Source organism: Podarcis filfolensis (genome assembly GCF_964270895.1).
Source record: "Podarcis filfolensis genome assembly, chromosome: 13".
NCBI classification, from domain to species: Eukaryota; Metazoa; Chordata; class Lepidosauria; order Squamata; family Lacertidae; genus Podarcis; species Podarcis filfolensis.
The window spans coordinates 14687566-14713657 of NC_139615.1; the positions used below are offsets into that span (position 1 = coordinate 14687566).

A 26092-nucleotide genomic window follows, 5' to 3' on the forward strand; every position below is an offset into this window, starting at 1 on the left:
TATCCAGATTTGGTCAATCCTAGTCCATGTCATTTTGGCTTCAGAAAAGAACGTCCCTTCTCTACCTAGGGGGTTTTTGGTCCTCCAAATGTCAATCAAGTCCATATTGTCAGTCAGTTCAAAAAAAGTTTTTGGTAGTCTGCCCTCTTTCGTTACAATCTGTCTTTGTGCTTTGTCCATGTTCGTAGAAACCACACCATTCATGTCTCCCATCATAATGATGTTATTATAATCCAAAAAGTCCATCAATGTCTCATGCAACTTCTTGTAAAACTCCGATTTCCCCTCATTTGGCGCATAAATCCCTAAAATCAAAAAATTTTCTCCTTGAGATTGGATTTCAATTGCCAGAATTCTTCCCTGTTCATCTTTTAAAAGAAATTTTGGTGATAGGCTTTCTTTTGCATAAATAACCACTCCTCTCTTCTTCACCTTATCTGATGAAATAAATTCTTGGCCTAGTTTTTTATTAGTTAACACTTTCCTGTGAAGCCTAATCACATGTGTTTCCTGCAAACAAATTATGTCCAATTGTTCCTTTTTTAATAAATGAAAGATTTTCCTCCTCTTTTCCGGGGAGTTCAGACCGTGAATATTCCAGCTTAGTAGTTGCAGAGACATGTTGAAGTGGCTCTATTTTCCTCCTGTTGCTCCCAAAGGTGGCGTCTCTTTCTCAGGATCTTTCAATCCCCCAGGTGTAGGTATTAAGCTTAATGGTCCAGGTCCTAAGTCACTTGACTCTTCTTCAATCCCTTTCTGAAGGTCTTCTCCGTAGTCCTTCAAGAATTTTTCCTTGTCTTCCACAGATTTAATTTTCACTTTTTCCCCTCTAAAGGTAAAGGATATCCCCTGGGGGAATTCCCATCTGAAGATAATTTTGTTACTTCTCAATAGTGTCACCAGATCTCCGTAGTTCACTCTAAGCTCAAGCAAATGTTTCGGGATGTCCTTGTAGATTTCCACCCTTGAATCTTTGATCTCTAAAGGCGTCTTGAAGTGCGCACTCAGAATCTTATCTCTTTCTTCCTTCGTTCTTAGGGAGATCAGACAGTCTCTCGACTTAATCTTCCTCCCTCCCTTTACCAGTCTGAATGCACTTACAATTTTAAAGTCCTTTTCTTCTTCCAGAGACCAAAATTCTGTAAATTCTTTTGTCAGATAGTCAATTAAATCTTCTCTATCCAGTTCTGGAACTGATCTGATTCTCAGATTATTTTCTTTATTTTTTAACTCAATCATAGACAGAAGTGCCTGATGTTCCCCTATCTGTTTACGCATAGGTTTAATTTCTCCTTGAACTTCCTCAACTTTCTGCTTTGCCTCCTCAGCTATTTTACGATTTGCAGTGGTGTCTTCCACAAGCTTCCCAATAGTTTGCGCATTTAAATTGACTTGCTGAGTCAGATTATTAATGCTAGCAGTATTTTGATCTATCTTGGCTGACTGATCGGTCACTTGTTTGCTTAAACCCTCCAATTTTTCAAAAATTTTATTTAGCACTGCAGTGAATTCCCCTCCTGAGGCCATTCCTTCCGGCCTAGATTGCTCTAAGTCTTCCTCTTGTGCCACAGGAATCGTGGGAACAGATGATCTGCGTAGCTGAGAAGTTAAAGTAGTCTGCAATGTTTTGGCTTTGGCTGATCTTGTCTTTCCACTCATCCCACTTCTTGTCTATGCGTCAAGGTCAGTCCCACAGTCTGCCTTTCTCATGGAAATCCCCAAATCCACAGATGGAAAATTCCCCCAGTAAGTTGTCAAACTTGGATACTTCACTAGAGGGACACTATGTTCAGAAATGTCGCAGTTTGTAAAAGTTCCCCAAAGTTACAAAGTGCCCTCGACAAGTTAAACAGTAGCCAGTTACCAAAAAACCTTCAGACTCCTTTTAAGTCCTTTAAGTTTCCACAAAGTTACTCTTTAAGAGTTAACATGTCCCAAAAAGAAGAAGTGCGAGACACAAAGTGACAGTTCCAAACAGCCTTCTAATTCCAACACTGACAGCTCAATAACCAGGGATTCAGTTTTTTCCAAAGGTCCAAGAAACGAATAGGAAAGGGCTAATTTTCGCCTTCTCCACCCCAAATAAGTTGAGGTGGGGTCTTCTGCTTAGTGTGGAAGTTTAGTTCTTGTTAACTCCCAAATTCCAAAGGCATAGGTTCTTTAAAAGTCTTTGCTTTGATCTTTAAACAAAAACCGAGAGACGGACTTCCTGGTTGCGTCTCCCGCTTGTATGCCAAATTACTTAATTTTTAATCCTGATTCGATCACCTACTCATGGGTAGTAGTTTTCTTTCAGCCGAATGGTCCCAGGAAAAGGGTCAGCGCTCACCGACAGCAGCTTAGCGGCTTCACTCCGCAAAAAGAGCGATCGACTCACAGCACCACGCCAGCCCCGTTCCGGAGCCCCTTGCGGGGTCCCTTCACGTATTCGGGGGGCGCTGAAGGTGCCCGCCGAGTCCCATGACCACAGGCTATCACCGCCTGTGGGTTTTCCAGCAAGGGTCTCCGCTTCGCCGTAGCGGACGACCCGTTTCTGCGGAGCTTCCCCTTCACAGATGAAAGGGGACCGCCATTGCCATTCGCGCCGCCCCTGGAAGTGCAGTCTCCACTTGTATCAATCCTTTCAAAAACAACTCAAGCAATAAAAATAGTTTCAATTTTCAGTTACTTTTCCTCCTTTTTAAATGCAGAAAAGGACAATGGAAACAGTATACTTCTCTTATTTAGTTAGCTGTCAAATACGTTCTGTTCTGTTCACAGTCAATGAACTCTCCCAAAACGTCACTTTTTCTAGCAGCCCTTCCAGGTTCAGAGCGGTGGTAATTTGGTTTTTCACTCTCTCCTGCAGGCTCACTAGGTTCAAAATTTCCCCCCTCTTCTCCTGCTTCCAAGGGGGATTTGGTGCTTTTATCAGATGGAAATTTAATCCTTTACCAAAGATTTTCCACGACTTTAGCTTGTGACGTCTTTGCTTCAAAATATTTACAAAAGAGGAAGGCGGACTTCCTGTTTAAAACCTTCCCATTTCGATGCCAAATTAAGATATTTGAAATCCAATTTTCCGTTCTACTCACGGGTAGTTGTTTAAAGTCCAATTGTCCACAGGAAAAAGTCAGCGCTCTCCGGCAACAGCAATGCGGCTTCACTCCGTGAAAAAAGCAGTCGATTCGAAGCACCGCACCGCTCACCCCACTTCGCTCTGGATCCCCAAAACAGGGTTTCCCCGCGAGTAGGGGAGGCACAAAAGGTGCCAGCCGAATCCCAAGTTCACAAGCTTCTCCTGCCTGTGATTTCAGTGGGTCTCCGCCTTCGCCGTGGCGGTCAGACCCTGGTTTTCACGGAGCTAGTCCCTCCCGATCGGAAGAGCTCCACCATTGCCAGAGGCGCCAACCCAGAAGTCAAATGTAAATCATTCTCACTGCTGCCGATATATCATCTTTATAAACAGTAGTCTTCTTATTTTCCATAAGTACAGATTCCTTTTCACATGTATAGTCATTCAAATCAATATTCTCAGACCTGTTGTGGAGGGATATTCGGTCTCACTTCTTGTTTCCATCCCTGCAGCTTTTGCAAAGTCGCATTCCAAACCATCTTGCTTGCAGGCTAAAAATAGCCTGCTTTTCCTTGACACAAAGTCTTTTCCCAGATGATCCACTTCGGCACCTTTCTCCCTCTCTACAGATCTGGTCCGTAAATCCTTTTAATTACAGTTCATTCAACCTTGGGCTGGGGTGTAGGGTGTAGTAAAATCATTTAAAATTCCTTATTAAGCATATTTGCCCTCCCCCCATATTTCCTCGGTAATCCTGTTGTGCAAATTCCATCAATTGCTGTTGTAAAATTCAAATTGCTGTTCTCAGACCTGTTGTAGAGCAATATTGGTTTGTCCTCTTTGTTTCATTCCCTGCGACTTTTACAAAGTCACATTCCAAGCCTTCTTGTTTGAAGGCTAAAAATAGCTCCCAGATAACATATTCATACTGTGCCATTGTAATTCTACTCTGGTGTTTCCCTTAACACAAACTTTCCCCGGGTGATCCACTTTGGGCCTTTTCTCCCTCCCTACAGGTCTGATCTATAAATCATTTTAATTGCCGTCCATTCAACCTTGGTCGGGGGGGTAGGACATAGTAAAATCATTTTAAATCCTTGTTAAACATAAATTATTTGCCCCCCCCTTTCATCAGTATCACAGTACAGTCGTACCTCTGCTTACGTATCCCTCTGGATACATAAACTTCGGGTTGTGAATGCAGGATGTGCAGAAGGGCACCTTCGGTTATGGACTTTATGGGATATGGCTGGGGCTCCGGAATGGATCCCATTTGTAACCCAGAGGTACCACCTTAGTACAAACACAATAACATCAACACAACATACACACGGTTCTTTTATTTTCGCAGGTGAGGACAGGCAAAAGAAACCATTTGGCATCCATATAGAGAGAGCACAAACCCCCCTGTCCTCCCCTTCCATCAGTTGCTGAAGTAAAGTTTGTCACACTTCAAACAGAAAGTTCATCCAATACCTCCAGGGAGCTAATTGCGGTCCTTTTCACAGCCGATTGTTTGGCCCATTATCATATGTCGCTTCAGGACATTGATTGCCCTCAGTGTTTCAAACTGTTAAGAAACCCTTCACAAATCAAGCCGCCGATGGAGGAGCATCCATGGCAGGGACACGCTCCCAGGTTGCATCCATACTGCCTTTCAGTTTAGGCCAGGCATAGGCAAACTCCAGCCCTCCAGATGTTTGGGACTACGATTCCCATCACCCCTAGCTAACAGGACCGGTGGTCAGGGATGATGGGAATTGTAGTCCCAAACATCTGGAGAGCCGGAGTTTGCCTGTGCCTGCTTTAGGCAGCCTTGGACTTAAGCAACACCACAGGATACAGTGAACTCCCCAGTATCCCATGAGGAGCATTGCCAGGAATTTCACCTCATAAAAATCTGGTTAACCCCTGCTGGAATCTCCACCCCTGCACCAGAGAGCAGAGGAGAGCAGGCACCATATTTGTGGGTGTGACTGGAAACCAGGCCTTGGCATCTGTTTCCAGGAGTGGGGAACCTGTGGTCCTCCATCTCCCATCATCCCCCAGCCAGCATGGCTAGACGTCAAGAATGAAGGAAGTTGTTGAACCTTGGGAGGGTGTGTCCGCAGGTTTCTCACCCCGATCTAGCATACTGTATAATCGCAAATGTTCAGAATGTATACCCCATTTTGCTAGAAACTTGTTTGTTTCTAGGTTGCTCAGTCAGTGAAGAGGAAGGTGAAATTCAGAAACACCCAGAGGAAGAGAAAATAGATTTTGAAATCAGTAAGGTAAAGGGAACCCTGACAATTAGGTCCAGTCGTGGCCGACTCTGGGGTTACGGCACTCATCTTGATTTATTGGCCAAGGGAGCCAGCGTACAGCCTCCGGGTCATGTGGCCAGCATGACTAAGCCGCTTCTGGCGAACCACAGCAGTGCTCGGAAACGCCATTTCCCTTTCCGCCGGAGCGGTACCTATGTATCTACTTGCACTTTGACGTGCTTTCGAACTGCTAGGTTGGCAGGAGCAGGGACCGAGCAACGGGAGTTCACCCCGTCTCTAGGTTGTCCAAATCAAGAGAAAGAAGATGATGTCCGGGAAGAATTGGAGGAAGAGAATAAACACCCCACCACAGGTAATCCCTCCTAATCATCATCACAGTGGAAAGGGAATGTAGGGTGTGTTGGAGAGAGAGTTTTGGAAGAGAGATCTTACGCTCTCGTAGCAGAGTAAATGCTGCATGCTTAGGGAGTGCTCTTCAGCTCCATGGAACAATTTGTGTGGAGTACCTCAGGGTTCAATTTTATCCCTTGTGCTGTTTAACAACTACATGAAACCACTGGGTAGGATCATCCTGAAGCAGTTCAGGATGACCCACAGTCTCCTCATAGAGAAAGGCCTGCTTTGGGGTGGGGGGTGGAGAGAAGCCCCAAGTGCTCCGAGAGTCTCCTCAGGTCTGTTTGACTTTTCTCACATATTTAGTGACTTGTCAATCCAGTAACAATTTGAATCTGTCATGAAGATATCCAAACATAACTACTGTATCTGTGAAATAAAGATCCATTTGATTGATTGATTGATTGATTGATTGGGTATTAATTAAGTAAGTAAATAAATAAACAAACTTAAATGACTCTGGAGGGTGGTAGATCACTGCCAGTATGTTATACTGGTAGTAGATCACAACCTATTTGAAGTTGGATATACCGATTGTAGTCCAACAACCTTGGGAGGGCGTGTCCACAGGTTTCTCATCCCCTGATCTGGCATACTGTATAATCGCAAATGTTCTGAATGTCTACCCCATTTTGCTAGAAACTTGTTTGTTTCTAGGTTGCTCAGTCAGTGAAGAGGAAGGTGAAATACAGAAACACCCAGAGGAAGAGAAGATAGATCTTGAAATCGGTAAGGTAAAGCGACCCCACAGCATTAGGTCCAGTCATGGCCGACTCTGGGGTTGTGGCGCTCATCTCGCTTTATCAGCCGAGGGAGCAGGCGTACAGCTTCCGGGTCGTGGGGCCAGCATGACTAAGCCACTTCTGGCGAACCAGAGCAGCGCTTGGAAACGCCGTTTCCCTTCCCGCCATAGCGGTACCTATATATCTACTTGCACTTTGACGTGCTTTCGAACTACTAGGTTGGCAGGAGCAGGGACCGTCGCAGGGATTCGAACCGCCAACCTTCTGATCAGGAAGTCCTAGGCTCTAGTGAGGAGGTACAGCTCTTGGATTCCTTTTTCAGAGCAGGAGGAATGACATGATCTGCTGGAAAAGTACCTGTGAAGTTGAGGAGCTCCTGAACGAAAGAATTTACTAGTACAGTTTCGTTCGTCATCACTGCTGCTGTGTGGTTTCAGGAGCTGTTACGAATATTGGCCAAGGCTGCAGAAATGTCTATCCCATTGTTGGTCACTTAATGGGGAACATGGCTTTTTAGTGGTGATTCTTATCTCAGCATGTAGCTTTTGTTGTTAAACCACTTTGAGATGTTTCATGGGAAATACATACGTAAATAGGTTGCCACATTGGAGAAGGCATTTTTAGATGGTTGTGCTAATGTGAGCTTCTGTCTCTAGGTTGTCCAAGTCAAGAGAAAGAAGATGATGTCCGGGAAGAATTGGAGGAAGAGAATAAACACCCCACCACAGGTAATCCCTCCTAATCATCATCACAGTGGAAAGGGAATGTAGGGTGTGCTGGAGAGAAAGTTTTGGAAGAGAGATCTCACGCGCTCGTAGCAGAGTAAATGCTGCATGCTTAGGGAGTGCTCTACAGCTCCATGGAACCATTTGTGTGGAGTACCTCAGGGTTCAATTTTATCCCTTATGCTGTTTAACATCTACATGAAACCACGGAGTAGGGTCATCCTGAAAGAGTTCAGGACAACCCACAGTCTCCTCAGAGAGAAAGGCCTGCTTTTGGGTGGGGGGGTGGAGAGAAGCCCTGCGCGTTCCTACAGTCTCCAAGGGTCTGTTTGACTTTTCTAAAATGTTTAGTTACTTATCCATCCAGTAACAATTTGAATCTGTCATGAAGATATCCAAACATACCTACTATACCTGTGAAATAAAAATCCATTTGATTGATTGATTGGGTATTAATTAAGTAAGTAAGTAAGTAAGTAAGTAAGTAAATAAATAAATTTAAATGACTTTGGAGGGTGGTAGATCAATGCCAGTTTGATATACTGGTAGTAGATCACAACGTATTTGAATTTGGATATGCCTATTATAGTCCAACAACCTTGGGAGGGCGTGTCCACAGGTTTCTCATCCCCTGATCCAATGTGGTGTAGTGGTGAAGAGCGGTGGACTCGTAATCTGGTGAACCGGGTTCGCGTCTCTGCTCCTCCACATGCAGCTGCTGGGTGACCTTGGGCTAGTCACACTTCTTTGAAGTCTCTCAGCCCCACTCACCTCACAGAGTGTTTGTTGTGGGGGAGGAAGGGAAAGGAGAATGTTAGCCGCTTTGAGACTCCTTCGGGTAGTGATAAAGCGGGATGTCAAACCCAAACTCCTCCTCCTCCTGATCTAGCATACTGTATAACTGCAAATCTTCAGAATGTTTACCCCATTTTGCTATTCCAACTTGTTTGCTTCTTGGTTGGTCAGTCGGTGAAGAGGAAGGTGAAATACAGAAACACCCAGAGGAAGAGAAGAGAGATCTTGAAATCGGTAATCCCACCTAATCAATGGTGTAATGAATGGAGAAAGTGAGGGCGTGCAGCTCAGGGATTCCTATTTCAGAGCAGGAGCAATGACATGATCTGCTGGAAAAGTTCCTGTCTCAGCATGTAGCTTTTGTTGCTAAACCACTTTGAGATGTTTCATGGGAAATACATACGTAAATAGGTTGCCACATTGGAGAAGGCATTTTTAGATGGTTGTGCTAATGTGAGCTTCTGTCTCTAGGTTATCCAAGTCAAGAGAAAGAAGATGATGTCCGGGAAGAATTGGAGGAAGAGAATAAACACCCCACCACAGGTAATCCCTCCTAATCATCATCACAGTGGAAAGGGAATGTAGGGTGTGCTGGAGAGAGAGTTTTGGAAGAGAGATCTTACGCTCTCGTAGCAGAGTAAATGCTGCATGCTTAGGGAGTGCTCTACAGCTCCATGGAACCATTTGTGTGGAGTACCTCAGGGTTCAATTTTATCCCTCATGCTGCTTAACATCTATATGAAACCACTGAGTAGGATCATCCTGAAACAGTTCAGGACGACCCACAAACTCCTCAGAGAGAAAGGCCTGCTTTTAGGTGGGGGGTGGAGAGAGGCCCTGCGCACTCTAACATTCTCCTGAGGTCTGTTTGACTTTTCTCACATGTTTAGTTACTTCCCCATCCAGTAACAATTTGAATCTGTCACGAAGATATCCAAACATAACTACTGTATCTGTGAAATAAAGATCCATTTCATTGATTGATTGGGTATTAATTAAGCAAGTAAATAAATAAATAAATAAATAAACTTAAATGACTTTGGAGGGTGATAGATCACTGCTAGTTTTTTATACTGGTAGTAGATCACAACCTATTTGAAGTTGGACATGCCTATTATAGTCCAACAACCTTGGGAGGGCGTGTCCACAGGTTTCTCATCCCTTGATCCAATGTGGTGTAGTGGTGAAGAGCGGTGGACTCGTAATCTGGTGAACCGGGTTCGCGTCTCCGCTCCTCCACATGCAGCTGCTGGGTGACCTTGGGCTAGTCACACTTCTTTGAAGTCTCTCAGCCCCACTCACCTCACAGAGTGTTTGTTGTGGGGGAGGAAGGGAAAGGAGAATGTTAGCCGCTTTGAGACTCCTTCGGGTAGTGATAAAGCGGGATGTCAAACCCAAACTCCTCCTCCTCCTCCTGATCTAGCATACTGTATAACTGCAAATCTTCAGAATGTCTACCCCATTTTGCTATTCCAACTTGTTTGCTTCTACGTTGGTCAGTCGGTGAAGAGGAAGGTGAAATACAGAAACACCCAGAGGAAGAGAAGAGAGATCTTGAAATCGGTAATCCCACCTAATCAATGGTGTAATGAATGGAGAAAGTGAGGGGGTGCAGCTCAGGTATTCCTTTTTCAGAGCAGGAGCAATGACATGATCTGCTGGAAAAGTACCTGTCTCAGCATGTAGCTTTTGTTGCTAAACCACTTTGAGATGTTTCTGTTGCGATACTGCCAGGGAGACAAAGTCCATCATGGCCCCCAAGCCAGCTGCCGGACATCCATCGATCTGACGTAGATACAGTATCAGCAATTAGCGACACGAGCTTGCAGAACTAGCTTCCCACATTCCAGAGCTCATGCACACTCTATCAGCAGATAATGCACAGCAAAAGTCGCACTCAGGAGAGCATTATTTACAAGTTTTATTCAGCGTTGATCAGAACAAAAAAACATGACTGCCTGCTTCAGTGTCTTCGACACCGAGAGAGAAACGAAAGCAACAGAAAACATAAACATCCTGTGAACAGGAAATGCACAGGCTGTGACACAAACATCCTGCTCCCTTTTAAGGTGGAACGGAAATATCCTAACATCCTCCCCCTTTCCGTGTAACCTGTAGTACCTGTGGTTCAACCCAATTGCAACCTTTGTACGTAAACCTTAAGTTGTTCTCTGTTAACAACCTTAGACAACAGATCAGCAGGAATTTCATTTCCTGCCATGTAGGACACCTGAATCAGTCCTTTCTGAATACACTCTCTTGCACGATGTAGCTTAATCTGCAAGTACTTGGTTCTTTGCTTGCAAATCTCTGAGTTCAGCAAAGCCAAACAGGATCTATTGTCTTGATACACTTGTATAGGACATTTCACAGAAACTCCGATGTCCTTAAACAGTTGCATCAACCATTCACAATCCATGAGTGAAAATGACAGAGCATTGAGTTCTGCTTCACAGGAACTTAGGCTCACTGTCGTCTGCTTTTTGCACAACCAGTCAAACAGGCAGAGGTCGTACATGTAACATACTCCAGAAGTGCTTGTACCATCTGTGGTGTCACTTCCAAAACTAGCATCTGCAAAGATTTCAAGACCTCCAGTCTTCTGACTGGTGAACCTCAGCCTGTAGTGCATAGTCCCTTTCAAATAGCGGGCTATGCGCTTCAGAGCTTTCCAATCCTGAACAGTAGGATTGTTATCATGTCTGCTAAGCAGGTTAGTGCTTACAGCTATGTCAGGTCTTGAGCATCTAGCAATGAAATTCAACTTGCCTAGAATGCATCTGTACAGCGTAATGTCAGAAAACGCTTCAGCAGTACTATCCACCTGGTAACCTGTCACCATTGGTGTGTCTGCTGGGTTTGCATCAACCAAATTCAACCTGGTTAATACATCAGCAATTTTCTGTGTTTGGTGTACCAGAAAATTACCTGCTTGGTCCTTCTCCACCTGCAGAGAAAGATAGTTGGATACCTCACCAAGATCCTTCATGTCAAAGTGCTCCTTCAGCTGAGTTAGGGTGCTTTGGTACAAAGCCTGATTCTTCCAAAACATCAGAAGATCATCAACAAAACATAAACAATACAGTTTGTTTTGCCCCTCCTCCTTGACAAATACACACGGATCAGCTTTGCCCTGGTGAAAACCTAGAGAAAGCAATGTCTCAGTGAGTTTTGTGTTCCAACACCTGGCACTCTGCTTGAGACCATATAAGGATTTCCTCAGTTTACAGACCATTCCCTTCTGTATCTGCATTCCATCAGGTGGAAGCATGTACAGCTCCTCCCCCAAAATCCCGTACAAAAAAGCTGTATTAATGTCATGATGGGAAACATGCAGTTTCTTCTCCGCAGCGATCTTGAGTATCAGCCGAATGCTCTCATACTTGACTGTGGGTGAGTAGGTCTCGTGGTAATCCTGTCCTGGTACCTGTGAAAAACCTCTGGCAACTAATCTGGCTTTGTGTCTGACAACCTTGCCATTCTGGTCTGCCTTGGCCTTGAAGACCCATTTGCTGCCAACCAGTCTCATTCCTGGGACTACCGGTACCAGTTCCCAAATTTGGTTCCTGTTCAAGGAATCAACTTCAGCCTTCATGGCATTAAGCCAAGGCTCAGGATCTTTAGAGGTTAACTCCTGAACCTCTTTGAAGCTTGAAGGTTCCCACACCTTCTCTGAGCTACTAAGAACAGCAGTTGCCGTCTTAGCAAACTCATCAGCAAATCTCTTTGGAGGTTTGCCCTTCGTGGCTCTCTCAGATCTGCGTACTAGATGCAAGTCTTCTGGACTCATCTCCTCTTTCTTAGGAGAAAAGTGACCAATGGTGAACAGTGGTTCCTCCACTTCATTGTCAGACGCGTCAGATGGTCTGACTGAGGCCTTTGCGCTCTTGTAGTCTGCTGTGTCATCACTGTCACTGACACCAGCAGCAGCGCCACCCACTGACTGGAATCCGAACTCTGATCATCATCCTCAGCTTCCTCAGCTTCCTCAACATTATCTGCTTTTTTCACATCATCTTCATCCTCCTCTGGGTAACTCTGGAAAATTCCCACATTTTCCCCCCACTTAGGATTGTACTCAACACTCTTTGTGAACTTAATGGATTTAGAGTCAGTCATCCATACCCTGTATGCTCCTTTTTCGTACCCCATGAACAAACCATGTGCCCCACGCTTCCCAAGCTTGTTGCTTTGTGGGGTGTGTACCCACATGTCAGAACCAAAGATTCTCATGTGCTTGACGTTGGGTTTCTTACCAAACATCTTCTCATAGGGGGTACAACCAATAGGTGATGACAATCTGCGATTATAAGTGTAAATAAAATTCGACAGAGCCTCCCCCCAATACTTATCAGGGAGACTGGCATCATGCAACAAGGTTTTCAGTCCTTGCAGCAACGTTTGATTTGCTCGCTCCGCAAGCCTATTCATCCATGGCGATCTAGGCGTTGACAAGTCATGCTGGATTCCCTTCTCAGTCAGGAAAGCTTCAAACTGCTGAGAAGTGAACTCCCCGCCTCGATCAGTAAACAAACAACCAATGCGTTTACCGTGAACATTCTCCAATCAAGCACAGAGTGCCTTGAACCTAGGAAACGCTTGCGATTTCTGCTCGAGCATAAACACATGAATGTACCTCGAAAAAGAATCAATTAGAACCATGAAGTACCTTGCTCCACCCAAAGAGGGCGCAAGTGGACCAACCAGGTCTGCGTGGGCTAGCTGGTAGGGTTTGGAAGCCTGCCTGCTAGACTCCTTGCCTTTTGGAGCAACCTTCACCTTGTTCTCTGCACAAGATACACATTTCATGTGAAACTTACAGGGTTTGATGTTCAAACCCTCAACCAACTCTGGCATCTTGGCCAGTGCCTGCCACGACAAGTGACAAAACCTTCGATGTGCTTCATGAATACATCCTGCATGAAGAACTTTGTTAGTTTGTGCAACACAACAAGAATCAACATTAGACACAACAGCACCATTGTCATCATAAGTTATACAGAACAAACCATCTATAAACTTTGCATGCAAAATGTCCTCTTTGCCTTTTCTGATGACACAGACGCTCCTCTTGAAGGAAATCTCAAAGCCACGCCCAGTCAGCTGTGGGACACTGAGCAAATTGTCTGCAGCACCTGGAACATAAAGTACATCTTTGATGGTAGTGTGCAGACTTGCCATTTTCACAGTCCCGACTCCTGCAATTCGCAACATCTTTCCATCAGCCAGGTGGATCTCACCATCTTGAGGTTTGAAGGAGATAAAGAGGTGTCGGTCTTTCGTCACATGGCGGGTGCATCCTGAATCAATAATAAACCTGGCCTTGGCCTTTGGAGCAGCCTTTGCAGCAAGCAAAACCTTTTTTTCCACCGGCGTGGGCTTTTGCAGCTTGCCCCCCTGCTCCTGGCCATCAGACTTGCCTTTAGCCTTTGGTGAAGCTCTGCCCGCAAACAAAGCCTTGTTTTCCACTGGCATGGGCTCTTCACCCTCCCTCTGCTTCGGGCCATCTGCAGGAATCTGCCTCTGTTTACCTCTGGCCTTCCGGCCTCTGCAAAGGCGAATACCTTGGTTCTCACGAGAAACAGAGTTCTCAGCTGCCGACTCCTTGGCTCCCCCTGGAGGCTGGAATGCTGCCTGGGATGACATCACAGTCAGCTCCCCCTGCAGCTTGCAACCGGTGCCCTCAGCATCCCTGCATTCACTCGCATTCTGTGAAACAGCCAGGACCTCCAATGCAGTGAAACTCTGGGCTGGGATGACTGGCAGGTGGGCTATCTTCAAAGCATTCCACATCTTACGTGCAGTCACGTTACCAGCTAACGTTGTAATTTCCTCCAGAGAGACGGACAAGACTATTACGTCCATGGCCTTCAAATTTTCGGCCCTCCATCTATCTGTCAGAGAAACTGGAGGGGCTTCAGACACAGTATGCCACACTCCAAACTGACGCAGCAAACTCTCACACCACACAGCCCAGGTCTCATAATTGTGCCGATTTAGCTTTGGGCACTCAGCAGCCTCAGAAGCTTGGAAAAACTCCATTCCAGCTTTTTACTTGAGCCGTGAGTCTATTTCACTTCAGAGACTTCTTATCTCGGCAGCTCATTAATCACGAAGCCTTTGGCGCGGCTCTCAGGCCAATTAAGCCAGCCGGACATCAAAAGCTCTTGCCGCGGCAAACGAAAAGCCTCACTTTCGCTTTTCCTCCACATACCTCTCAGCAGTCCGTCGCAGTCTTACTCTCCTGTAAGTGCCGTGAATCTGGGCCCAAAACCTGTTGTTGGGATACTGCCAGGGAGACAAAGTCCATCATGGCCCCCAAGCCGGCTGCCGGACGATCCATCGATCTCCCGTAGATACAGTATCAGCAATTAGCGACACCAGCTTGCAGAACTAGCTTGCCACATTCCAGAGCTCATGCACACTCTATCAGCAGATAATGCACAGCAAAAGTCGCACTCAGGAGAGCATTATTTACAAGTTTTATTCAGCGTTGATCAGAACAAAAAAACATGACTACCTGCTTCAGTGTCTTCGACACCGAGAGAGAAACGAAAGCAACAGAAAACATAAACATCCTGTGAACAGGAAATGCGCAGGCTGTGACACAAACATCCTGCTCCCTTTTAAGGTGGAACGGAAATATCCTAACAGTTTCATGGGAAATATATACGTAAATAGTTTGCCACATTGGAGAAGGCATTTTTAGATGGTTGTGCTAATGTGAGCTTCTGTCTCTAGTTTATCCAAGTCAAGAGAAAGAAAATGATGTCCGGGAAGAATTGGAGGAAGAGAATAAACACCCCACCACAGGTAATCCCTCCTAATCATCATCACAGTGGAAAGGGAATGTAGGGTGTGTTGGAGAGAGAGTTTTGGAAGAGAGATCTCACGCGCTCGTAGCAGAGTAAATGCTGCATGCTTAGGGAGTGCTCTTCAGCTCCATGGAACCATTTGTGTGGAGTACCTCAGGGTTCAATTTTATCCCTTATGCTGTTTAACATCTACATGAAACTACGGAGTAGGGTCATCCTGAAACAGTTCAGGACGACCCACGGTCTCCTCAGAGAGAAAAGCCTGCTTTGGGGTGGGGGGTGGAGAGAGGCCTGCGCGCTCCTACAGTCTCCAAGGGTCTGTTTGACTTTTCTCAAATGTTTAGTTACTTATTCATCCAGTAACAATTTGAATCTGTCATGAAGATATCCAAACATACCTACTATACCTGTGAAATAAAAATCCATTTGATTGATTGATTGATTGGGTATTAAATTAGTAAATAAATAAACTTAAATGACTTTGGAGGGTGGTAGATCACTGCTAGTTTGTTATACTGGTAGTAGGTCACAACGTATTTGAATTTGGATATGCCTATTATAGTCCAACAACCTTGGGAGGGCGTGTCCACAGATTTCTCATCCCCTGATCCAGTGTGGTGTAGTGGTGAAGAGCGGTGGACTCGTAATCTGGTGAACCGGGTTCGCGTCTCCGCTCCTCCACATGCAGCTGCTGGGTGACCTTGGGCTAGTCACACTTCTTTGAAGTCTCTCAGCCCCACTCACCTCACAGAGTGTTTGTTGTGGGGGAGGAAGGGAAAGGAGAATGTTAGCCGCTTTGAGACTCCTTCGGGTAGTGATAAAGCGGGATGTCAAACCCAAACTCCTCCTCCTCCTCCTGATCTAGCATACTGTATAACTGCAAATCTTCAGAATGTCTACCCCATTTTGCTAGAAACTTGTTTGTTTCTAGGTTGCTCAGTCAGTGAAGAGGAAGGTGAAATACAGAAACACCCAGAGGAAGAGAAGAGAGATCTTGAAATAGGTAATCCCACCTAATCAATGGTGTAATGAATGGAGAAAGTGAGGGCGTGCAGCTCAGGGATTCCTTTTTCAGAGCAGGAGCAATGACATGATCTGCTGGAAAAGTTCCTGTCTCAGCATGTAGCTTTTGTTGCTAAACCACTTTGAGATGTTTCATGGGAAATACATACGTAAATAGGTTGCCACATTGGAGAAGGCATTTTTAGATGGTTGTGCTAATGTGAACTTCTGTCTCTAGGTTATCCAAGTCAAGAGAAAGAAGATGATGTCCGGGAAGAATTGGAGGAAGAGAATAAACACCCCACCACAGGTAATCCCTCCTAATCATCATCACAGTGGAAAGGGAATGTAGGGTGTGCTGGAGAGAAAGATTTGGAAGAGAGATCTTACGCTCTCGTAGCAGAGTAAATGCCGCATGCTTAGGGAGTGCTCTTCATCTCCATGGAACCATTTGTGTGGAGTTCCTTGGGGTTCAATTTTATCCCTTATGCTGTTTAACATCTACATGAAACTACTGAGCAGGATCATCCTGAAGCAGTTCAGGACGACCCACGGTCTCCTCAGAGAGAAAAGCCTGCTTTGGGGTGGGGGGTGGAGAGAGGCCTGCGCGCTCCAACATTCTCCTCAGGTCTGTTTGACTTTTCTCACAGGTTTAGTTACTTGTCCATCTAGTAGCAATTTGAATCTGTCGTGAAGATATCCGAACATAACTACTGCATCTGTGAAATAAAGATCCATTTGATTGATTGATTGATTGATTGGGTATTGATTAAGTAAATAAATAAACTTAAATGACTTTGGAGCATGGTATCTCACTGCTAGTTTGTTATACTGGTAGTAGATCACAACCTATTTGAAGCTGGACATACCAATTGTAGTCCAACAACCTTGGGAGGGTTTGTCCACAGGTTTCTCATCCCCTGATCTAGCATACTGTATAACTGCAAATGTTCTGAATGTCTACCCCATTTTGCTAGAAACTTGTTTGTTTCTAGGTTGCTCAGTTGGTGAAGAGGAAGGTGAAATACAGAAACACCCAGAGGAAGAGAAGATAGATCTTGAAATCGGTAAGGTAAAGGGACCCCTGACCATTAGGTCCCGTCGTGGCCGACTCTGGGGTTGCGGCGCTCATCTCGCTTTATTGGCCGAGGGAGCCGGCGTACAGCTTCTGGGTCATGTGGCCAGCATGACTAAGCTGCTCCTGGCAAACCAGAGCAGCACTTGGAAATGCCGTTTCCCTTCCCGCCGGAGCGGTACCTATTTATCTACTTGCACTTTGACGTCCTTTCGAACTGCTGGGTTGGCAGGAGCAGGGATCGAGCAACGGGAGCTCACCCCGTCGCAGGGATTCGAACCGCCGACCTTCTGATCGGCAAGTCCTAGGCTCTAGTGAGGGGGTGCAGCTCAGGGATTCCTTTTTCAGAGCAGGAGCAATGACATGATCTGCTGGAAAAGTACCTGTGAAGTTGAGGAGCTCCTGAACGAAAGAATTTACTAGTACAGTTTCGTTCGTCATCACTGCTGCTGTGTGGTTTCAGGTGCTGTTTCGAATATTGGCCAAGGCTGCAGAAAGGTCTATCCCATGGTTGGTCCCTTAATGGGGAACATGGCTTTTTAGTGGTGATTCTTATCCCAGCATGTAGATTTTGTTGTTAAACCACTTTGAGATGTTCCATGGGAAATATATAAATAGGTTGCCACATTGGAGAAGGCATTTTTAGATGGTTGTGGTAATGTGAGCTTCTGTCTCTAGGTTGTCCAAGTCAAGAGAAAGAAGATGATGTCCGGGAAGAATTGGAGGAAGAGAATAAACACCCCACCACAGGTAATCCCTCCTAATCATCATCACAGTGGAAAGGGAATGTAGGGTGTGCTGGAGAGAGAGTTTTGGAAGAGAGATCTTACGCTCTCATAGCAGAGTAAATGCTGCATGCTTAGGGAGTGCTCTTCAGCTCCATGGAACCATTTGTGTGGAGTTCCTCAGGGTTCAATTTTATCCCTTATGCTGTTTAACATCTACATGAAACCACGGAGTAGGATCATCCTGAAAGAGTTCAGGATGACCCACAATCTCCTCAGAGAGAAAGGCCTGCTTTTGGGTGGGGGGTGGAGAGAGGCCTGCGCGCTCCAACAGTCTCCTCAGGTCTGTTTGACTTTTCTCACAGGTTTATTTAATTGTCCATCTAGTAACAATTTGAATCTTTCATGAAGATATCCAAACATGACTACTGTATATGTGAAATAAAGATCCATTTGATTGATTGATTGGGTATTAATTAAGTAAATAAATAAACAAATAAACTTAAATGACTTGGAGGGTGGTAGATCAATGCCAGTTTGATATACTGGTAGTAGATCACAACCTATTTGAATTTGGACATGCCTATTATAGTCCAACAACCTTGGGAGGGCATGTCCACAGGTTTCTCATCCCCTGATCCAGTGTGGTGTAGTGGTTAAGAGCGGTGGACTCATAATCTGGGGAACCGGGTTCACGTCTCCGCTCCTCCACATGCAGCTGCTGGGTGACCTTGAGCTAGTCACACTTCTTTGAAGTCTCTCAGCCCCACTCACCTCACAGAGTGTTTGTTGTGGGGGAGAAAGGGAAAGGAGAATGTTAGCCGCTTTGAGACTCCTTCGGGTAGTGATAAAGCGGGATGTCAAACCCAAACTCCTCCTCCTCCTCCTGATCTAGCATACTGTATAACTGCAAATCTTCAGAATGTCTACCCCATTTTGCTAGAAACTTGTTTGTTTCTAGGTTGCTCAGTCGGTGAAGAGGAAGGTGAAATACAGAAACACCCAGAGGAAGAGAAGAGAGATCTTGAAATAGGTAATCCCACCTAATCAATGGTGTAATGAATGGAGAAAGTGAGGGGGTGCAGCTCAGGGATTCCTTTTTCAGAGCAGGAGCAATGACATGATCTGCTGGAAAAGTCATCATATTTGCTTTGCTCTGCCCACATCTGCCTCTGTGCCCTCACCCAACCCTTGGCCTGCGGCCTCTGGAAAGTAAGCCACAAAGGAATGTAACTGCATCTTCTTCGAAAATCTCATTGAACATAACAGAAATGTGCAGCGATATTTAACATTGTAACACGCTGATGTCTGTTGTCCCATCACTCATCTTCTTCCAAACATTCCACCTTTTAGGGGGTGCAGCTCTGTTGCACAAGGGTGCCAAATCTGCTTTTTAATTGCACAAGCTGAATTAGTTGATAGGTGGTTGACTCCCACCCAGAAATAATGACAGCCCGAAATCACCCCGAGACACAGAAGTCCTGTGTAGAGGAAGGATGCTAACTGGTTTTCTTTATCCATCTCAATTGCGGTTTAAGCCTGGTTTTGGTACAGATACTGCTCTGGTCATCCTGTATGATGACCTCTGTCAAGAGAGAAATAGGGGAAATGTGTTCTTGTAAATTCTTGTCAGTCTTTCAATACCATCTACCATACTATCCTTCTGGAGTGGCTATCCAAGCTAGGAGTGGGTGGCACTGGTTTGCGGTGATGTTAGGGGGTGCTCTTCAGCTCCATGGAACCATCAATGTGGAGTTCCTTGGGGTTCAATTTTATCTCCTATGCTGTTTAACATCTACTTGAAACCACCGAGTAGGACCATCCTGAAACCATTCAGGACCACAATACATACAATATGTACCTCTCCCCATACAAAGCGACCAAGATCCTGTACTCATCATCCTCTTGTACCTCCTCCATGAGAGATCTAGAGGGAGGCAACACGAGAACGGGCCTTTCCTGCAATGGCCCCCCGCTTGTGGAATGCTCTCCCTAGGGAGGCTTGCCTGGTTCCTTTGTTACATATCTTTTGGTTCCAAGCAAAAACATTTTTCTTCTCTTAGGCCTTTTGCTAATTAAACAAAATTCATGGCCTTTTAAACAGAGGGGGGTGTTATTATGTTATTATGTTATTATGGTTTTTTATGTTATTATCAATTTTAATATATTAGTAAATACGTTTCTCATTTTCTACAGAGAAAAGAAAAGCAGTTATGGATATTCTGTGCAAACTAAATCTAGAAAAGCATAAAAGCAAGGCGCTCTCCCTCCAAGAAGTCCTGAAAATCAGTTCAGGGAGCTTGAAGGAATTCACCTCTCAAACCTGGGAAGATTTGCCTTGGCATTTTCTGAGGAAGATATTGGCTCTGAATGTGACAGCCAGGAGCACCAGCTTCAAACAAGTTGTTTCTGATGATCAAGTACTTAGAAGAAAGGAGGGGAATGAGAGGATTGATAAGGACATTTTTGTTACTCTTGAAATGGGTGAGAGTCATTCTGTCAACCCCCTTGATGTCCTTTGTGCTGTTCTGCTTTGTTCTGACAGTTTCCTCCAACAGGAGATCCTCCTCAAAATGTCCATGTGCCAGTTTGCCCTGCCTTTGATTCTGCCTCCCCTCAAGACCTCCAAATGCACCCTGATGCTCTGGGCCATGAGGGACATTGTGAAAAAATGGAGGCCCCATTCCTTGGCTGAAAGCAGAGGCTTTAGGGAGGACAGCCTGGTACTGACATCCATGCCAACTGTTTCCTTCGTACGGATGGGAAACTGTAACATATCCAAGTCCAAAGTCCTCAACGAGTTCCTCAGCCCTTCTCAGCAGCATAATGATTTCTTTCTACACCGAGATATGAAGTGTGGGAACGTCCCTCGGGAAATTGCTGATGGGCTTGTAGAGATTGCCTGGTATTTCCCAGGAGGACGGACGAACACAGATCTCTTCCCAGAGCCAGTTGCTGTTGCAAATCTCCGTGGAGATGTTGAGTCTCACTGGGTGCAGTTCAGCTTTTTAACGCAGGTCTCCTCAGCTGTGTTCATATTTGCTGAATGCATTGGCGAGAGAGAATATACTCTCTTGTCATCACTGAAGGACTTGTCAACTCAGTTCTACTTTATCTTGGAAAGTCGCAGTAAAAAATCTGATTGTACCTTGGAGTTCTTAAATAAACTGGCACCAGTGATCAAACTTGACAATTCACATATATTGGTAAAGAATGCCACAATGAATAAAGCAGTATTTGTAGAACTCCTTCGAGCTGCAGTTGGAAAAATAATAGCCTCAAATCCTAAGTGTGTAAGTATTGATAAGATGTGTACAACAGCCCATGAACTTACAATCCAGGTGGATGAAGACCACAAAGAATGTCAGGATGCCCTCAGATGTGCCACAGAAATTTCAGGAGAGATCAAAGATGTAGCGGTTTACAAAAAAGAAACACTGATACTCCAAGGTGATCTCTGGAAAAATCTGGCCAAAGTGGAGAAAGAACTATGCAGAATGGAAAGACAAGGGGACATGCCTTCGGAAAAATACAGATCAGAATTGAGAGGCAGATGGTTGGAACTGCGTAGGCAGCAGAGTCAATGTGATCTCACCATTGGTTTGATTAATTTCATCCACGGCATAAAACATTTGAAGGATGCAGAGAAGAATTATTTCTTGAAATGGATGAAGTTCAACCTGGACCATATTGCTAGGGGAAATCTTTCCAAGTTACGTGCTGACTATAAAGAGAAATGCAAGAAGTTAGGAGATGATGGGCGGAAGATTGCAGAGGTAGACCAGTTGATATCATCCTCTTCCTTGGGAATTGAGCATTTCATGCGTGAGCTGGGGCAGTTCTATGAGGCAGAATGCTCAATGGTTAATGAGGGCAAAATAGCTAAAAACAATAGGCAGTTTGCCCATTTCCCAAGCATTGCAGCTGAACTACTGCTGGAAGGGTTTCCCCTGGAGCTCATTGATGGTGATGCATCCAATATCCCCCTGCAGTGGATAACTGATGTTCTGAATAAACTCAATAACAAACTTAGGGGACAATCCAAGATGATGGTGATAACCGTTCTGGGGGTGCAGAGCACTGGGAAATCGACCCTTCTGAACACCATGTTTGGCCTGCAGTTTGCTGTCAGCAGTGGGCGGTGCACACGAGGTGCCTTCATGACGCTTCTTAACGTCAGAGAGAATATGGTTCAGGATCTTGGCTGTGACTTCATCCTGGTGATAGATACAGAGGGCTTGAAAGCCCCTGAACTGGCCAAACTGGAAGACAGCTATCAGCATGACAACGAATTAGCCACTCTAGTCATTGGGCTGAGCGACATCACCATTGTCAACATGGCCATGGAGAATGCCACCGAAATGAAGGACATCCTGCAAATTGTGACCCATGCCTTCCTCAGGATGGAGAGGATTGGGCAAAAACCCAACTGCCAGTTTGTTCATCAGAACGTCAGTGACGTTTCTGCACATGACCAAAACATGAGGGACAGGAAGCATCTTTTGGAACAGCTGAATGAAATGACCCAGGCTGCAGCAAAAATGGAAAAACTCAATAGGGATATCAAGTTTTCAGACATCATGGACTACGACCCAGAAATGCACAATTGGTACATCCCAGGTCTTTGGCATGGAGTCCCACCAATGGCCCCAGTCAACATGGGTTACAGTGAAAAAGTCCTTGAATTAAAAAAGTACATATTTGAATTTATAAAGAACCGCTCATGTAAAATACCTCCCAAGGACATCCCTCAGTTTATTGAATGGGTGAAAAGTCTGTGGAATGCTGTGAAACATGAGAACTTCATCTTCAGCTTCCGAAACAGCCTCATAGCGGAAGCTTATAACCAGCTCTCCATGAAATATTCTGCATGGGACTGGCATTTTCGCAGAGAGATGCACCTCTGGGTGTCTGAACAGGAAGCGTCAATACAGAATGCTCCCGATGAATTTGATAAAGGCAGTTTTAAAAATGAGCTTTATCAGCAGCTGTTGGCTGGAGAACAGCAGATTTTGGAGAATTTGAAGCAATACTTTGAAAGCAGAGCAGCAAATCTGCATTTGGTAGAAAGGTACAGAGAAGATTTTGTCCGCAGTGCTCACAGCCTCAAGCAGGAACTGGAAAGTTATTCTTACAACAAATGTCAGGAAGCTGTTCGCATTAAAAAAGGGCTTCACAAGATTCACTCTCTACAAACGGAATACTTGAAAATAATTGAAGGGAAGGTTGATGGGCTACTTAAAAAATGCCAGGAAAATGAAGATAGGATTGAAGATCAAGAACTGAAAAAAGAGTTTGAAAGAATGTGGATGGAAACATTGTCAGAAATATCACCTGTTCCCTTAAAGAAACGACAAATATATGAAGAGCTTGACTTATATTTGAGAAAGGAATTGTTACATCGAGGATGTCCAGTCAATGTAAAATTACAGGGAGCAAAATCTTTGTTAAGCTACAGAATGAATACTTTTCAAATGAAATCTGAATATATGCATTCAACATGGTGGCGCTATGTGAAACACTACTTTGCTAAAAAGGAGTGTTTGCATGAGATAGAAGAACTTGCTAACTCCTTGATGGCTAAATGCAGTTCCTACATTTGTAAAAAGGTTGATTCCAAAGGAGACTATGATGATACATATTGTGGTGAACTTTTACAGATTATCAATGAAATGCTTCAACAGTCTGATGCTCAGAAACTTCCCATAACAACACGGTTTGAAGTAGATCTAAAGCTGCACATTTTGGGGGAAGCAGCTCATGAATTTCAAAAGATGCATGAAGAGTTTATTAAGGAAAATGATCCCTATATACGCTTAGAGAAACTGAAGCCTCATTATTTCTCAATTTTCAGAGATCTTTATCTGGAAAAAGATGCCCAGCAAACCAGAGCCAAGAATTTCTGTGACCAGTGTCTCCATCCTGCCCTTGTGAGTTATATCAACAAAAGACTTGGGATAGAAATAGTAGATGATATTCTCAACAGTGCACAGTCCATTGGGTATGCCAGTCGGAGCTTCTTCCAGTTTAATGTCCTGAAGGAACTGTTGGAAGAGGGTAATGTCGACAGTTACGTAAAATACATCAGGGCTTATGAAAAGTTTGTCAAAAACTGGATCCAGAAACAAATTTTGGATTACTATGCAGAGAATGAGTGTTTGAAGAAACTGGAGGAAGAGATTCTCTCTGCAATAGTAAAGAAAATTATAGAAACACTGGAAAAATTAAAGCATCAAGATATTGAGACAGTCTCAGAATTTTTGGACAGTTTTTGCAGAGAAATGCAGAAGGAGTTAATAATTTCTAAGGACAGTCTGTTAGGGGTACAGTTTAAGAATGCAACGGATCCTGCACAGTTTTCTGCTTATGTTGAAAACTTCCTTGCCGATTTGCAACAGCAAATAATATCTGAATATGATATCCTGGATCTCCAGTCTAAACTCTCCAAATTGCCTGTGAGCCCCCAGGATGAGATCTTCAAGCGGGTGTTTGGCTGTGGGAAGCAGTGTCCTTTCTGCAAAGTCCCCTGTGAAGCTGGAGGGAGTGCTCATCAAGAGCATTTTGCAACTGTCCATCGGCCTAAAGGACTGGGAACGTACAGAGAAATAGTGTCAGAAAAGCTTGTTTATGATATCTGTTCAACTGCTGTGGCATCCAACACTAAGTTCAAAAATCAGGACACAAATTGGGAACTCTATCCATACAAAGATTATCGTGCATATTATCCAGACTGGTGCATCCAACCAGATCCCAGTATCAATGCTTCAGATTACTGGAAGTTTGTTTTGAACAAATATAACCGTGATTTTGCAAGAATATATGAAGCTAAACCAGCTGATCTGCCAGCGGACTGGAAAAACATTACTGAAGAACAAGCACTGGAGGCCTTAAAGGACATTTATAATATGAAGTGAGCATTCTTAGCAGAAGAGAAACCTGGATCTTCTTCCCATGAAAGCATTCCACAAATTATGGAAGTCTTAATAACACAGAAAGGGCCCCTTGAAAGTTTGAAGGATCCTTAATTTTCAGATAACACTGATAGATAGGGCAAATAGGGTTCTGCATTCCTAAGTCCCTCGCTGGATTTCCATTTATTTCACTGTGCCTTACGTTTTGTGCCACATACCTTTATCACTGTGTTCATCTTCTGCATTCAGGTGCACGTTTATCCAATCTCATTTTTCTTCTCTTTCCCGATTGTCCTTAATCCAGAGCATATTATTTACCCTGAGCAGCAATCTTTTCTCTTCCCCTCCATTGTATTAAAATACTGCTGCTAACTTGGAATTTGAAATTCACCAGGTGATGGCAGCAGTACAGCTCACCCCCAACTCAGGCTTGCTCATAGTGGGGGTTCTACAGATTGTAACCTTGCTTCCCTTCCTGTTTATTATTATTACTCTCTCAGTTATCACGATAATTTCATGTAATTGTCTACAGGAATGCAATGTATTCTGTAATGCACTACCTTGCAATGAAAGCAATATTAATAAACATATATTTTAAAAGTTCTATCACTTTAAAAAATCCATTAGTCTTCAACTTCTCTCTGGAGAAGTTTTCAGGACAAAATAAAAAAAAATCCTTCCAGTAGCACCTTGGAGACCAAAATCATAGCTGTCAACTTACAGATTTGAAAATAAGGGACCAGGAGCCAAAATAAGGGATTTTAGACAACCAGCAGCCAAACGAAGCCTCAAGCAGTGGTTCCCATGTTGTGACTAGCATGAAGTGGGGGCTGCCCAGCTCCCCTCATTCCCCGCAAGCCTTCCTTTCACCATGCCCTCCGCCTCTCGCTTCTTCCCCACTCGCTCATCTCTCCCCACCACACTTCCTAGGGAGGAAGAGAGGAAGGGAACGGTCTCTCCAGCTCCGCAGCCAAGCCGAGGACAGCTGCACCCCCGCCGGGAGAGGCAAGGCGAGAGGGCAGGGAGGACATTGGGCCTGTGTTGCTAACCCCCTCGTTCCCCGGCGGGATGGAGACTGCTGCTCCTCCCGCCTCAGTTTTCTTTCGACGACGCACGGCCTGTTGAGTTTTTCTTTGAAACTGATAGCGCCCTGAGCGCGCAGAGGCAGCGGGAAAGGGCTTGGGGGGGGGAGACGGATGCCGCGGAGTAGCCCGCGGCTGCGGGGTGTAGTTGTTGTTGCTTCTGCCGCCGCCGAGGAGAAAGGTCGGAGAGGCTCAACTCCCAACTCAGGCTTGCTCATAGTGGGGGTTCTGCAGATGGTAACCTTGCTTCCCTTCCTGTTTATTATTATTACTCTCTCAGTTATCATGATAATTTCATGTAATTGTCTACAGGAATGCAATGTATTCTGTAATGCAATTCCTTGCAATGAAAACAATATTAATAAACATATATTTTAAAAGTTCTACCACTTTAAAAAATCCATTAGTCTTCAACTTCTCTCTGGAAGAACAGACTGTTTTCAGGGACAAAATAAAAATATTCCTTCCAGTTGCACCTTAGAGACCAACTAAGTGTTTTCAGGG

The 26092-nt window shown here is 44.6% G+C and overlaps 3 protein-coding genes across 3 annotated transcripts in view; 1 reads left to right on the forward strand and 2 right to left on the reverse strand.

The window, feature by feature from the left end:
- LOC310748389 (interferon-induced very large GTPase 1-like) overlaps window positions 1–25972 on the forward strand; it is a 75382-nt gene extending 49410 nt beyond the window's left edge. The window contains exons 7-16 of the mRNA XM_083584126.1: window positions 5252–5323; window positions 5603–5674; window positions 6373–6444; window positions 7115–7186; window positions 15725–15796; window positions 16034–16105; window positions 16791–16862; window positions 17549–17620; window positions 18557–18628; window positions 19792–25972. Coding sequence (XP_083440252.1) covers window positions 5252–5323; window positions 5603–5674; window positions 6373–6444; window positions 7115–7186; window positions 15725–15796; window positions 16034–16105; window positions 16791–16862; window positions 17549–17620; window positions 18557–18628; window positions 19792–24509 — 5366 coding nt within the window. The 3' untranslated portion in view covers window positions 24510–25972. The remainder of the gene's footprint in view (window positions 1–5251; window positions 5324–5602; window positions 5675–6372; window positions 6445–7114; window positions 7187–15724; window positions 15797–16033; window positions 16106–16790; window positions 16863–17548; window positions 17621–18556; window positions 18629–19791) is intronic.
- The window catches only part of LOC310748408 (uncharacterized protein), a 77876-nt gene that overhangs the window by 34197 nt on the left and 17587 nt on the right, over window positions 1–26092 (reverse strand). The gene's annotated exons all lie outside the window — the stretch shown is intronic.
- Window positions 9876–26092, reverse strand: part of LOC310748416 (uncharacterized protein) — a 376897-nt gene continuing 360680 nt past the window's right edge. Inside the window, exon 2 of the mRNA XM_083584198.1 lies at window positions 9876–14625. Within this exon, the coding sequence (XP_083440324.1) occupies window positions 12545–14020 (1476 nt within the window). The 5' untranslated portion in view covers window positions 14021–14625 and the 3' untranslated portion in view covers window positions 9876–12544. The remainder of the gene's footprint in view (window positions 14626–26092) is intronic.